Consider the following 15,718-nt stretch of genomic DNA (forward strand, 5'->3'; position numbering starts at 1 on the left):
GTGGGCGTTGCCAACCACCTGGCTCCGCCCCCTGATGTGAACATCAAACCCTGAGGGAGGTGACAAGGGTTTTGTAGGTTGGCTGCAGTCACCTTATTAGGGGCTGGTGTTTGTGCAGGGGGTCTACCTGTCACTACCTGGCTAGTGCAGGGCGTCACATTCCCCCTTGGTTTAATGCAGACCGTCCGCGGGCTGCCCGACCACCACCGGTTTATTTTGTTTCTGAAAGATAAAACGGGAAACACAATACAAGTATACTAAACTTTGTACAATTCAAGCATATGGGTAATCATCCCTTGCGGGAGGCACATTTTTTAAGCGTTGCAAGTAAAAACATTTTTATTTAACGGGAACGGGACCAGGTCCTTCAGTCACCCACCCAAACAAACCTATCCTTGATGCTGCCTCTAAGAAACAGGCAGCACCCCTTTTCCCCAGTCCAGGAACAGGAACGGGCCCAGGTGTTGCTCAACGGGCCGGGTAAAAAGTTCCTTACCCGGCAGTCTCTCAGAGGCCCCACGTCCAGGGGACCACCGGTTGCAGTGGTGACGGGACCTCGGCCTCCTCTGCCGTAGGTCCTTCCTCCAGTCTGCCTCTCAGGAGGCTGTGGGATCTGAAGGGTGGTCAGGGAATTATTTACAAACGGGACTTTGCTGCCGGCGCAGCCTCCTCCAGCCACTTTCCCTCAGTCCACCACAGGGCTTTACGGGTCCCCAATGCCACTTCACTCACGGGTGACACTGTCCATAAAGACCCTGTTCTCCACTGCCTGCGGTGCGGGTACGGTAAGCCGGGCTTTGAACGGGAACTGTCCTCACTCCTTCAACTCCCTGCCTTCCTCCACCAGGGGCTCTGACCCCAGATGGCGCCCACTGGGACTCCAACCGCAGCGGCGTTCAATAAGGCGGGCAGGGTCCTCCTCCTTCCACCCGTGTACTGGATGGCATCTCCCGGGCACATGGGGACATTCAACAAAGGCAGGAGGTTTTTGCAGAAGCGGGTCTTTTAAAACTTGTAACTTTAAAACTTTAAAATGTCAGAACTGAAGGGGTTAACTTGCGGCGGTTCTCACCATTGCAGGGGACCGCACTGCGCCATCGTCGGACGGGCCATCGGACTCCCCTTCCAAGTGCAGTATTTCCCTGGACTGTAAACTTTCAGCGGGAACGGCGGTGGGGGCAGCGTACACGGCACCTCTTCCTCCATGAGTTGTGCTACCCCGGGCTTGCTGGTCAGAGTACTGGCAGGCTCCAGCTCCCAGCTGATGAGGGACGACATGGGGGTCTGTGTGGCTTTGTTATGGCGTGGCACTGCAGCTGAGGCCCTCTGTTCCCGGTCCCACACCACGGCCACCATCCTCCGGACCTCCGCCTTCCAGTCGAGCACTTGCTGCAAGGTCTGCGCTCTTACCCGGACACAGAATCGGCCCAGCTCCCGCTCCAACCAGGCAGCGGTTCCGGCAGGAAGCTCGTTCGGTCTGCGGTCCTCCAGGTCAAAAGCCACTCCGCCTCGGCCGTTTCTGGGTCCCGCCACTCCAGTGACGGGCACCGCTCCGCTCGCCTCCTGGAACGCCGACATCCTTGCCTTCTCCTGCGGTTATCAGCAGCTGTCCATTCGCCCGCTCCCCCTTGGTCTTTTCGGGGCACTCCGCTCTCTCTTTCCGCTCAGCTTCACTTCTTGGCTGCACCGCTCTGTTCCCAGGGGGCGGGGCTTCAGCTCTTTTCGCGGGGAAGACGGGCCTTGCGGGAAACTTCGCGCCAAGGGATAGTGACAAGATGGCGGATTCTGAAATTTTTCAACAGGTCACCGCTGACTTCTGCTTCAAGGTGCACTTCCACCGGTAAGTGGATGGGTTCAATTATGTTTGTAACGCCAGAAGAGTCGATGTGTACCGCCCCGCGCTCGGCTGCCTGCCGAGCCGCTCGGATCCGGGCTCGTTTGGTGGGTGGCTCGAGCGCCTCCGGACCCGGGGGTCACGTCGCTCTGAAAGGGGCTTGGCGCTACGTGTAGGGACTTTGGTGGGGAGGTTCACGGCCGGAGCCGTGGTGGTTTAAGGGATTAAAGGTTGTGACGCCACCCACGGGTTGTGGTGAGTGTGGACATCACCGCTGCCGTTAACTAGGATCCCGGGGACGGTGTCATGCAGCCTGGTGTTGACCCCTCCGTGGGCAGGGGTTGATGGTTCCGTGGCCCGCTGGTTGTGAGATGCGGGCAAGATGGTGTGGTGCGGTGCACGGCCCGAGGGCACTGCTGTGCTCACTATGATAGATACACCGGAGTCTCTGGTAAACCAAAAGGATGGTGGTCGGTGCCCGCAGCCGGCTGCACTGTGCCCCTCTCTCAGGTTGGTGGTTCCCGCCTTTCTCCTGCACCTTTTTAGTAGACTTTGACTGCCTATGCTTTAGCAACTGTAGTAGGGAAAGAAAGGCGCAATAGGGTCTTACCCGGTATTTGGGTTTGAAGAAGAAAATGGATGCACTCACCTGGTCAGGTTGTGCCAGTCACAACCCCTGTATAGACGTATGGGAGTGCTAGGATGGTTCAGCAGCGGCCCCGTCAAAATGAATTTACTGCATGAAATCGGAGAAAGGAAGACGGGTTTTTCTGCCGCGCTATGAACCACAAAGCTGAAGATTTCTTAAAATATGTTTTTATTATTGAGCCATTCCAACGCGTTTCAAAGGCATAACCGCCTTCTTCTTCAGGGAATAAAAAACATACCAATACAGAAAAAAACAGGGTTTAAGTAGAAGTTTCACAGTGAGGCCATGTTTCTGTGAATGACCTAATTTCCCCATGACTCATAGCCACGAGGAGCAGAACTACGTCATGATAAGAAAAAAAGGGAGAGAAGGGGGGGATGTGTTTAAATACATACAGATCCTGCATGCTTTGATACATTGAATGAAAGGAAGATTCATGTCAAGCACGGTAATATGATAGAAAAACCATAATAAAAATTTGTTTTGTCAAAAAAAATGTGTATTTATTTATGTGTATTTATTAGTGCATTTCTTTTGATAGGCATAAAAAGGGGGGGGGGTTTGAGGGAGAAAAAAAAAACAAAACAGGGTTTGAACCTGCAGAGAAGGCGTCGGGAAAAAAATGAGAGGCTGCCTCCCTAACCATTACTCTGCCTTGGGAGCATACTGAGAACCAGTGGCTCAAATAGGATGTCCTCAGAAAATCCTCGTTCATTTAATTTTAGAATAATATATATGTGTATATGAAATGTTCTGAATTTTACCCCCTTTTTATTTTGGGATAATGTGGGGAACGTGAACAAGCAAGTTAATTCTCTGGAAAGCAGTGCACACGCAGTGTGGGCAGAAAGAACAGGGAGCGCGTGCGCAAAAAGCGGGTTCCTTGTGGTGAAAGGTGAAATAAGTTCAAACTGTGGGAAAAAAAGTAGAGCGCATGCGTGATGTGAGAGGAGTGAGCGGTTTCTCATGATGAAAGGTGATGTGAGCTCAAAGGGGTGGGGAAAGCAGAAAAGCGCGTGTTTGAGTAAGGCAGTGATGTAGGGGCCCCGACATCTTACAGGGGTGAAGCATGGAGAGGAAATCCCTGCTTTGTTGTGAAAAAGGAAGTTTTTTTTTGTGCTGGAGTCAAACATGCTGCATTTTGTGGCTTATGAAAAACTATTAAAAATATTTATCTTTTATATATGATCATTGCATTATTAAAGAAAAAGGGGGGAGAGGGGAAATGTCGGGAAATAAAACAAGGGACCAACATGTAGGTTAAAGTGAAACATTCCGTACTGGTAACCCGAGAAACCAAAGTGGTTCCCGAGAAAAACACATAGGCCCGTGTAGGGGATTAATATGGATGGTGCGATCGTGATTAAAAAGGGAATAATATAAACAGACATATTGATGTGAGGGTGCTGCTTGTGAGAGAGTATGAAAAGGCAGGGGGACTGTTGATTCGGTCAACAATTGAATGATAAAAAATATATATAAATAAAAGCGTTGGAAGGGTGCTAAAAGCTAAAGGGGAACAAGCTAAAAATCCGGGTTATATACGTACAAAAAATATGCCTAAAAGGTATGGACACAGATTATATACATCAAACAATATGCCCAATGGGTATAAATACAGGCTTAGAAAATAATAGATATATAAAAATATATGAAAAAAACACACAAGAATTTTACATATAAATATAGATATAAAAGAATATATATGTATATATACATATATATATAAAATAAAAATATATATAAATAATAAAATATTTTGGAACTGATAAAAACATAATTCCATATCTGAAAGAAATTACCCCCTTTAACAAAAAGGAGTCTCTTCTTGAGAAGCAAGGGTATATCTAATGTAAAAGGGCCTCTCGGAGATCTTGGAGTCTCTATATATACAGTGAATAACAAGCATTCGGAAATAGGCTGGAAGAGGAGAAATTAATAAAAGAGATCAGTGACTTCATTCAGCCCGAGGGGCTTCAGGGTATTGAGCCTGTGTATCCAGAAAGTCTCTTTTTTACTTAAAACCTCCATCCTGTTGTTGATGTTCGGAGGGATCTGCTCGATAGGGGTGATCTTAAAATCAAAGGACTTATTGTGCTGAACCGTGCAATGCTTTGAGAGACCATGTAACATAAAACCAGTCCTTATATTATGGCGGTGTGAATTTAATCTATTATGGAGGGCCTGGCTGGTCCTCCCTATATATTGCTTACCGCACATGCAATCTACTAAATAGATCACATAATCGGATTGACAAGTTAAATGGTTTCTGATGTGAAAATTTTCAGAACCCCCCAGGGAGCAAAAAGTAGTTCTCCTATGTTGTATGCTTCTGCAGCACAAGCAGTTTCTTGTGCCACATTTGTATGAGCCATCTGGGAGAGTGATTTTGGAACCCACCGGCTTTGTCCTCAGCCGACTCGGTGCCACAATATTTTTAATTGTGGGAGCCCGTCTGAAGGTGACCCCTGGTTTGGTGGGCAGAAAGGGCTTGAGGATGGGATCATTCTGTAGGATGCCCCAATGTTTAGAAAGCGTATCCCTTATAACCCCATTGCCCCTACTGTATGTAGTTATAAAATTCAAGGTAAATTCTGCTGACTTCCTATTATGAGAGGGCTCTGAAGTGGACTGGTCTTTCCTGGGTACAATGAGATCAGTTTGTTTTGAGTACATGAGTCCCCTGAAAGGCCTTCTGGATTAGAGACTTGGGGTATTTCCTCTCCAGAAAACGTCTTTTAAGGGTCCCAGCCTGTTCTCTGAAATCCGTATCCTGTGAACAATTCCTCCTAATCCTTTTATATTGGTTCAAAGGAATGTTATGTAGCCACTTGTCATAATGTTCACTATTGAAGTGAATGTACCCATTGGCATCAACCTTTTTGAAATAAGTTTTTGTACATATCTTATCATTATAATGAAAAATAGTTAAATCGAGGAAATTAATCTCTTCTTTATGTAAGGTGGATGAGAAAACTAGACCCCAGTCATTCTTATCCAAGTTGTCTAGGAAAATTCTGACATCGGAGAGGTCGCAGTCCCAGATAATGAACAGGTCGTCTATGAATCTTTTATATACGACAATACTTTCCTCATACAGGCTGTTTTCTATAAAGACCATCTCCAAATAAACCCATGAAAAGGTTTACACATGAGCATGCTGCTTTAGACCCCATCGCCGTACCAAGGCGTTGGTGATATAATTTATCATCAAAGGTGAAATAATTATTATGAAGGATGAAACTCATACTTTCTGATAAGAACTCCTTTTGGGCCTGGGGAATCCTGTTGTCACTTTCCAAAAAAAACGAAAGGCAGGACAAACCCAAATAATGGTGTATGTTTGAATATAATGCGGCCACGTCTATAGTTATAAATATATAGGACTTTTTCCATGGGATGTCCTTGAGTTTTTCTATGAGGGGTGCCGAGTCCCTGAGGTGGCTATTGAGACCAAGAACATGCGGCTGTATCAGTGTATCAATATAGTGAGCCAGATTGGCTGTCAGTGAATCGATGCCAGAGATGATAGGCCTTCCAGGGGGATTGATTAAATTCTTATGAATTTTAGGGAGATGGTAGAAAAATGCCAAGGCCGGGTTTTTGACTGATAGAAATCTTTTTTCAGCAGTATTGAGTATATTCTGGTCTGCAGCCTTTTGGATTAGATCTTTATAGGCTAAAACAGCCTGGTCATATTTGTCAATGTTCACCACCCCATAATAGGTCGGGTCTGATAGTATCCTGATGGCTTCTTTCAGATAATCTTTCCTATTTTGTATGACTACACCGCCCCCTTTGTCGGCTGCTCGGATGACAATATCCTTATTATTTTTCAGGGATTTGAGAGCATTTCTCTCAGTGTGTGATAGGTTGCACTTAAAATGTCTTTTTTGGCTCACAGCCCTCTTGAGGTCTGCTAGTACTAAATCACAGAAGGTCTTTAGAAAGTGCCCCTTACTCTCTGTCGGATAGAACCTTGATTTAGGCTTGACTGTGGTGTGACAAAAAGGGATTGTCTCTGTGGGGGTAATGGGGGGAGTGTCCCCTTTTAGGAGGAAATGTCTTTTTAGGGTTAATTTCCTAATATAATTTTGTACATCCAAAAAGAGATCGAAGTCCTTGGATCTATATGATGGGCAAAAAGATAACCCCTTATTTAACACCTGGGTTTCCTCCTTTTGGAGTATGTAGTCAGAAAGATTAAAAATAGAATTGGTTACCTTGGGCTCTTTGAGGTCTTCAGTGTCTCTGTCTCTTGTTTTATTTACGGGGCCTTTTTCTCCCTTTTGTTTAAATTTGGATCCTGCTCTAGTTCCTCTATGTTTTTTCTTTTTTTGGTGGATGATCTTGGTATTAAAAAATCCGTAATTAAAATATTTTTTTGAGGTTTGGCCGATGGTAAAAAAGGCACTAGAGGTTGGGACATACCGGTGTTGTCTATAATAATTTTCTCTTTATCTGCTGGGATGCCGGATGCACATGTGAATGTCTGCGTATCAGGCAGGAGGATATGATCATCATGGACAGATAAATTCAAAAGATCAATAAAATCCTTCTCCTGGGATATGGCAACATTTTCTTCTGATTCCATCAAACCCCTCTCTTTTCTTATTTTTTCTATCTGAAGCCTTTTTTTTTTTAAATCAGATACTTTTTTATTAAAACAGAGTACATACAACAGAATAACAAATCGGCATCCAAATTAAATTTATCACATCTATTACCCCTTTAACTCCCCCTCCCGCCCCCTCCCCCACCCCGGCAGCAACACTTCTCCCCGATACTACATCCCATATAGTACACACTTATAATACCCTTCAACTGTAGTATAGAACCATCCCGTTGTGCAGGAGGAACAACTAGTAACACAAATAAAACAAAACATACACATCAGAGGTCTCAGACGGCTATCCCCGTCCCATATCAGTTTACTGGTCCATCACTCGTCCTATCCGCATTGCAGCCAAGGAGACCAGAGCTTCTCAAACATTTTAACATTCCCCCTTCTTTCATACACTCCCCGTTCCAGCTGAAGAATACACTTCACCCTTTTAATGTACTCTCCCCTGGTCGGGGGGTCTTTTTTAATCCAGGACCTGGCGATTAGCTTTCTTGCCGCATACAGCAGCCTAGCAATGACAATTTTCATAGTATTTTCCACCCCAAGCTCCTCAACATATCCCAATAGGCATATCACTGGTTCCCTGGGGAGGACACACCCATATGTTCTTCCTATCTTGTGGATAACCTTAGTCCAAAAGGAGACCAGTCTCGGACAAGACCACATCATGTGAAAAATACCTGCGTCAGATCCCTGACACCTTGGACACTCCGAATTCCTTTTCAACCCCATTTTAAACATCAGTAAGGGAGACCTATATACCCGGTGAATCACGTATAGGTGAGACAGTCTGGCCGGTTCGCTCATGGAAAGTTTAGGGACATACGCCAGGATACTCTCCCACACCTCCTCCGTTATCGGCCCAACTTCCTCCTCCCATTTAGATTTAGTTTTAATTGGGTATTCTAACAGAAAGGTATGTAGTATATCTTTATACGTGCCAGAAATGATCCCTTTAGTGCTTCCTCCGCCCTTACACACATACTCCAGTACCAGGTCAGTCTGTATGGCCACACTTTGTTTAGCCGCTTGGGCTGCAATCGCATGTTTTAATTGTCTGTAGTGGAGCCAGCCGGACGCCGGTAACTGAAACTCACTCTGTAACTGCGGGAACGATTTCAGAATTCCTCCGTCCAATATCTGATGCATGTATATTACACCCTTGCGTCTCCACTCCTCAATATTCCCCATTTTCTGAATCTCCGGGAGATTACTGTTATCCCAGTTCTATCTGAAGCCTAATCCTGGCTAGGTGTGCACGTGTTTCTTCAGGGTTTGGGGGGACAGGGTCTGTAGGGCAAGAAGTGACAGGCCCATTAGGGTCAGTGAGACGAGAAATCAAATTCTCTTTATTATTTTTGGAGCTATTTATTTGTGAGAACACTTTATCAGCCAATGAGTCAATCTCATCTGGGGCTTTATCTTGTTTGTCAGAGTTGGAAGTCAAACTGGCTATTGCACTCTCAGATGTAGCTGTATTGCTTCCTAGGGTGGTGGTGTAGTTTGAAGGGGTTCTGATAGGTTTATGAAACCTGCTATTCACAAAGCTTTTTCTGTTATTATATGTGTTAGTTGTCAAGGAGCTATGTCTCCTGAAACTATTTCTCCTAGGGTTAGGAGCTGATCCCTCCCTGGAGTGGATTGGACCAGCTTGACCATTCTCCTGCCTGTCCCTTTGCAGTTTTTTAGACTTTCTAATAATCGTATCCTGCTCTAACTGTAGCAGGCGGGTGTTTAAGCTGGAATTCAAATTCCTATAGTCTGGATGTAAAACAAATGGAGCTAGCTCCTTGTAAAGTTCTGCAATTTTTTCCGTGGAAATCACGGCGATGCTAGTCCTCTTTTCATGCAAGCATAATAACATACCCTGCATACAGTTTTTGAAAAGATTGTTCCACTTATCTGAGAAAGATGGATCCTGTGGAAAAGGAGAATCCCTCCGGATCTGGAGTCCTCTTGGGCATAGTCCCTCATCCATGTAGATGGAGAGAAATCTGGCATCCAGACTGTAATGCAGGTCCTCCTTCATGAGATCTTCCAGAGAGTGGAAGAGTTTTTTCATACGAACAGTATCCTCCTCCGTAAAAAGTATTCCTGAATCCATGTGAACCTCCGTATCAGGGTCATCTGGAGCACCGACCGTTTGCAAAATTAGGCGCTCCCTGGATGACAGGCGGTTATTGTAATAATCCATGCCGTTCCCCGGCAATAGGCACTGCCGATCCCTCTGCTGCCAGCTTTCCCAAGAAAGACGGGGTCTGGTCCGTGCGGCCAAATCCCGATGTCCAAAGGACTTGACAGAATCTGTAGTAGGGAAAGAAAGGCGCAATAGGGTCTTACCCGGTATTTGGGTTTGAAGAAGAAAATGGATGCACTCACCTGGTCAGGTTGTGCCAGTCACAACCCCTGTATAGACGTATGGGAGTGCTAGGATGGTTCAGCAGCGGCCCCGTCAAAATGAATTTACTGCATGAAATCGGAGAAAGGAAGACGGGTTTTTCTGTTGCGCTATGAACCACAAAGCTGAAGATTTCTTAAAATATGTTTTTATTATTGAGCCATTCCAACGCGTTTCAAAGGCATAACCGCCTTCTTCTTCAGGGAATAAAAAACATACCAATACAGAAAAAAACAGGGTTTAAATAGAAGTTTCACAGTGAGGCCATGTTTCTGGGAATGACCTCATTTCCCCATGACTCATAGCCATGAGGAGCAGAACTACGTCATGATCAGAAAAAAAAGGGAGAGAAGGGGGGGGGGGGGAATGTGTTTAAATACATACAGATCCTGCATGCTTTGATACATTGAATGAAAGGGAGATTCATGTCAAGCACGGTAATATGATAGAAAAACCATAATAAAAATTGTTTTGTCAAAAAAAATGTGTATTTATTTATGTGTATTTATTAGTGCAGAAACATGGCCTCACTGTGAAACTTCTATTTAAACCCTGTTTTTTTCTGTATTGGTATGTTTTTTATTCCCTGAAGAAGAAGGCGGTTATGCCTTTGAAACGCGTTGGAATGGCTCAATAATAAAAAAATATTTTAAGAAATCTTCAGCTTTGTGGTTCATAGCGCGGCAGAAAAACCCGTCTTCCTTTCTCCGATTTCATGCAGTATATGCTTTAGCAACGGTGGTCTGCTCCCCAGCTTGATGCATGTGACGGGGGGCGCTGGCCTGTGGGATCTCTCTGCCTGGGCGGTAGCTTTCCATCCCCCTCGGTGGGCTGTTGCCGTCTTCCGGGTCTTGGGACGGGAAAGGACCTAAGGTCCAGACCTCAATCAGTAAATTCAACATGGTCCATTGGCTTCTGGACCTCGTTCTGGGTCTGAGTACCCCTCCTGGTGCTCCGGTTTCCAGTTGGCTCCCTGGTTCGGTTCCGGCGGGCCACTACCCTGTCCCAGTCCCTTACAGTTCCACCAGCCATCTTCCCGGCTCCTGCAGGCGGCAACCACCATCTGCCTCCTTCCCAGAGGTGACTGGGCTCCAACCCAGACACCTGGTGTTAGACTGTGGCAGACCTGGACACAGGTCTGCACTTGAACTCCACTCCACTTCACTGTATAGACTACACCGACTCAACTGAACTGTTTTTCCTGCCTCAGGGCCTGTGAACTCCTCGGTGGACGTGGCCAACCACCTGGCTCCGCCCCCTGGTGTGAACATCAAACCCTGAGGGAGGTGACAAGGGTTTTGTAGGTTGGCTGCTGTCACCTTATTAGGGGTTGGTGTTTGTGCAGGGGGTCTACATGTGACTACCTGGCTAGTCCACGGCGTCACACATCTATTGCCAGAAACCACATGTCAGTCTGTTATCCGTGACAAAAGGGTTCAAGTGTATAATATGTGGGCGGGCGGGACATTACTTTGCTTTGGTCAACTTCATGTTTGTTCTACTTCAGGTCTTTCAACTAACCTTATTGAGATAACAATGCATGCATCAAAAACGCAGCAAAGCGCATTAAAAACACAAGGAAATTCATGCAAAAATTCAGTTGCGTGAAAGCCTGAACAAACACTGATAATGTGCACATACCCTAAATGATGGAAGAAGTATTTTTTTATTTTTTTTTATTTTGCCTTCTATACAAGTCATTATACAAGAAAGAATATTTCTTCACATTTTTTCATGTAAAATCCATTTTATCTTCAGTTTTGTATGTTTTATTGTCACTCCGTAAAAGTGAAGTAATATTACTCTGACAAAATTGTTCCCAACAATGACCTGTGAGTCATATATGCATCCCAGTGTCTTCCTCATGCTGCTTCCATTCCATCCATATCAGCAATTTTCCTGCTTCCGCAACAGTACTGTTTGTGTCTGCCGAATAAATGCTTGAGTTTCCTATTGACTTCCATTATACTAGGTGCTCAAGTCAAGCCCATCCAAGTGTCCAACCTACTCGATTCGAGTACTGAGCACTTGAGCATTTTAGTGCTCGCTTATCACCACTTGTTACTTATTATATTAATGTCAGTTCAGTGTGATCTGATACCCATAACCCCCAGAGATTGGCTATTTACAACTCTAGAGAAAATACTATCTGTATCCACATTATTTCCACAGAGAGACAAGGACGAAGTACTATCTGTGCCTTTATTATATACAAGCAGAAAAGGAGAGGCAGTTCTATATATGAGTTTATCATATACAACTAGAAAAGTGACAACAGTTATACTGTGTTAGGAAATCAGTATAATGGAGGCCTACCTTGTTTCCAGGGAGCAACAAGGAGGTAATACTACTTATTCCTACATTATGTAGAGGTAGAGACATGGAAGCAGTGCTACAGTGCCTACAAGTAGTATTCAACCCCCTGCAGATTTAGCAGGTTTGATAAGATGCAAATAAGTTAGAGCCTGCAAACTTCAAGCAAGAGCAGGATTTATTAACAGATGCATAAATCTTACAAACCAACAAGTTATGTTGCTCAGTTAAATTTTAATACATTTTCAACATAAAAGTGTGGGTCAATTATTATTCAACCCCTAGGTTTAATATTTTGTGGAATAACCCTTGTTTGCAATTACAGCTAATAATCGTCTATTATAAGACCTGATCAGGCCGGCACAGGTCTCTGGAGTTATCTTGGCCCACTCCTCCATGCAGATCTTCTCCAAGTTATCTAGGTTCTTTGGGTGTCTCATGTGGACTTTAATCTTGAGCTCCTTCCACAAGTTTTCAATTGGGTTAAGGTCAGGAGACTGACTAGGCCACTGCAACACCTTGATTTTTTCCCTCTTGAACCAGGCCTTGGTTTTCTTGGCTGTGTGCTTTGGGTCGTTGTCTTGTTGGAAGATGAAATGACGACCCATCTTAAGATCCTTGATGGAGGAGCGGAGGTTCTTGGCCAAAATCTCCAGGTAAGCCGTGCTATCCATCTTCCCATGGATGCGGACCAGATGGCCAGGCCCCTTGGCTGAGAAACAGCCCCACAGCATGATGCTGCCACCACCATGCTTGACTGTAGGGATGGTATTCTTGGGGTCGTATGCAGTGCCATCCAGTCTCCAAACGTCACGTGTGTGGTTGGCACCAAAGATCTCGATCTTGGTCTCATCAGACCAGAGAACCTTGAACCAGTCTGTCTCAGAGTCCTCCAAGTGATCATGAGCAAACTGTAGACGAGCCTTGACATGACGCTTTGAAAGTAAAGGTACCTTACGGGCTCGTCTGGAACGGAGACCATTGCGGTGGAGTACGTTACTTATGGTATTGACTGAAACCAATGTCCCCACTGCCATGAGATCTTCCCGGATCTCCTTCCTTGTTGTCCTTGGGTTAGCCTTGACTCTTCGGACAAGCCTGGCCTCGGCACGGGTGGAAACTTTCAAAGGCTGTCCAGGCCGTGGAAGGCTAACAGTAGTTACATAAGCCTTCCACTTCTGGATGATGCTCCCAACAGTGGAGACAGGTAGGCCCAACTCCTTGAAAAGGGTTTTGTACCCCTTGCCAGCCTTGTGACCCTCCACGATCTTGTCTCTGATGATCTTGGAATGCTCCTTTGTCTTTCCCATGTTGACCAAGTATGAGTGCTGTTCACAAGTTTGGGGAGGGTCTTAATTAGTCAGAAAAGGCTGGAAAAAGAGATAACTGATCCAAACATGTGAAGCCTATTGTTCTTTGTGCCTGAAATACTTCTTAATACTTTAGGGGAACCAAACAGAATTCTTGTGGTTTGAGGGGTTGAATAATAAATGACCCTCTGAATAAACTTTTCACAATTTAAAAAAAAAATAAAAAAAGAAATAACATTCTTTTTTGCTGCAGTGCATTTCACACTTCCAGGCTGATAAACAGTCCAAATGTCACAATGCCAAGTTAATTCCGAATGTGTAAACCTGCTAAATCTGCAGGGGGTTGAATACTACTTGTAGGCACTGTATATGTATCTACAGAATTTTCAGTAAGATACAGGCAGACATTACTGCCATTTTATGAGCTTTACCGCTCTCCAAGGTGACTACCACAATCACGTTTTGCCAATTTGGCTGTAGATTATTCCTATGCAGTGTCCCCACATATTATATCTATGAGGATGCAATGCAAGACGTTCTGTGAATAATAGAAACAACACATTGATAAGCTTGCAAATACAGTTAGGTCCAGAAATATTTGGACAGTGACACAATTTTCGCGAGTTGGGCTCTGCATGCCACCACATTGGATTTGAAATGAAACTTCTACAACAGAATTCAAGTGCAGATTGTAACGTTTAATTTGAAGGTTTGAACAAAAATATCTGATAGAAATTGTAGGAATTGTACACATTTCTTTACAAACACTCCACATTTTAGGAGGTCAAAAGTAATTGGACAAATAAACCAAACCCAAACAAAATATTTTTATTTTCAATATTTTGTTGCGAATCCTTTGGAGGCAATCACTGCCTTAAGTCTGGAACCCATGGACATCACCAAACACTGGGTTTCCTCCTTATTAATGCTTTGCCAGGCCTTTACAGCCGCAGCCTTCAGGTCTTGCTTGTTTGTGGGTCTTTCCGTCTTAAGTCTGGATTTGAGCAAGTGAAATGCATGCTCAATTGGGTTAAGATCTGGTGATTGACTTGGCCATTGCAGAATGTTCCACTTTTTTGCACTCATGAACTCCTGGGTAGCTTTGGCTGTATGCTTGTGGTCATTGTCCATCTGTACTATGAAGCGCCGTCCGATCAACTTTGCGGCATTTGGCTGAATCTGGGCTGAAAGTATATCCCGGTACACTTCAGAATTCATCCGGCTACTCTTGTCTGCTGTTATGTCATCAATAAACACAAGTGACCCAGTGCCATTGAAAGCCATGCATGCCCATGCCATCACGTTGCCTCCACCATGTTTTACAGAGGATGTGGTGTGCCTTGGATCATGTGCAGTTCCCTTTCTTCTCCAAACTTTTTTCTTCCCATCATTCTGGTACAGGTTGATCTTTGTCTCATCTGTCCATAGAATACTTTTCCAGAACTGAGCTGGCTTCATGAGATGTTTTTCAGCAAATTTAACTCTGGCCTGTCTATTTTTGGAATTGATGAATGGTTTGCATCTAGATGTGAACCCTTTGTATTTACTTTCATGGAGTCTTCTCTTTACTGTTGACTTAGAGACAGATACACCTACTTCACTGAGAGTGTTCTGGACTTCAGTTGATGTTGTGAACGGGTTCTTCTTCACCAAAGAAAGTATGCGGCGATCATCCACCACTGTTGTCATCCGTGGACGCCCAGGCCTTTTTGAGTTCCCAAGCTCACCAGTCAATTCCTTTTTTCTCAGAATGTACCCGACTGTTGATTTTGCTACTCCAAGCATGTCTGCTATCTCTCTGATGGATTTTTTCTTTTTTTTAAGCCTCAGGATGTTCTGCTTCACCTCAATTGAGAGTTCCTTAGACCGCATGTTGTCTGGTCACAGCAACAGCTTCCAAATGCAAAACCACACACCTGTAATCAACCCCAGACCTTTTAACTACTTCATTGATTACAGGTTAACGAGGGAGACGCCTTCAGAGTTAATTGCAGCCCTTAGAGTCCCTTGTCCAATTACTTTTGGTCCCTTGAAAAAGAGGAGGCTATGCATTACAGAGCTATGATTCCTAAACCCTTTCTCCGATTTGGATGTGAAAACTCTCATATTGCAGCTGGGAGTGTGCACTTTCAGCCCATATTATATATATAATTGTATTTCTGAACATGTTTTTGTAAACAGCTAAAATAACAAAACTTGTGTCACTGTCCAAATATTTCTGGACCTAACTGTAAATTGTCAGCCATTTCGATAAATTTCATTTTTTTTTATGTTTTTTACTCTCTATAGATCAGGAGACGTAGACCTACTCCTGCCACCCTCTTCCGTGTATCTGATCCACAGTCCCCAGGTGAGTCCCAAACATACAGTTTTTTGAGTGTCCATGACAGAGATAATGGGTCCATTGTTATTCAATATTGTCTATTTTATTATAAGATCCTAATAGATTTTTTAATAATGAATCCATCAGATTTATAACTTTTTTGGACAGCATCACACAACATTCTACACCATTCTTGCTATCAGTCGGACACTTATAGGATTTGTTTTATTAGGACACACCTCTTTTAAAGGGAATTTGTCATCAGGA

General features: G+C 44.4%; 1 protein-coding gene across 3 annotated transcripts in view; it reads left to right on the forward strand.

The window, feature by feature from the left end:
* Positions 1 to 15,718, forward strand: part of PPP1R1B (protein phosphatase 1 regulatory inhibitor subunit 1B) — a 212,490-nt gene that overhangs the window by 143,959 nt on the left and 52,813 nt on the right. For all 3 annotated transcript variants that reach the window (XM_075350128.1, XM_075350129.1, XM_075350130.1), the window contains exon 2: positions 15,418 to 15,478. In XM_075350128.1, the coding sequence (XP_075206243.1) occupies positions 15,418 to 15,478 (61 nt within the window). The remainder of the gene's footprint in view (positions 1 to 15,417; positions 15,479 to 15,718) is intronic.

This window comes from Anomaloglossus baeobatrachus, chromosome 5 (genome assembly GCF_048569485.1).
Source record: "Anomaloglossus baeobatrachus isolate aAnoBae1 chromosome 5, aAnoBae1.hap1, whole genome shotgun sequence".
Classification (NCBI taxonomy): domain Eukaryota; kingdom Metazoa; phylum Chordata; class Amphibia; order Anura; family Aromobatidae; genus Anomaloglossus; species Anomaloglossus baeobatrachus.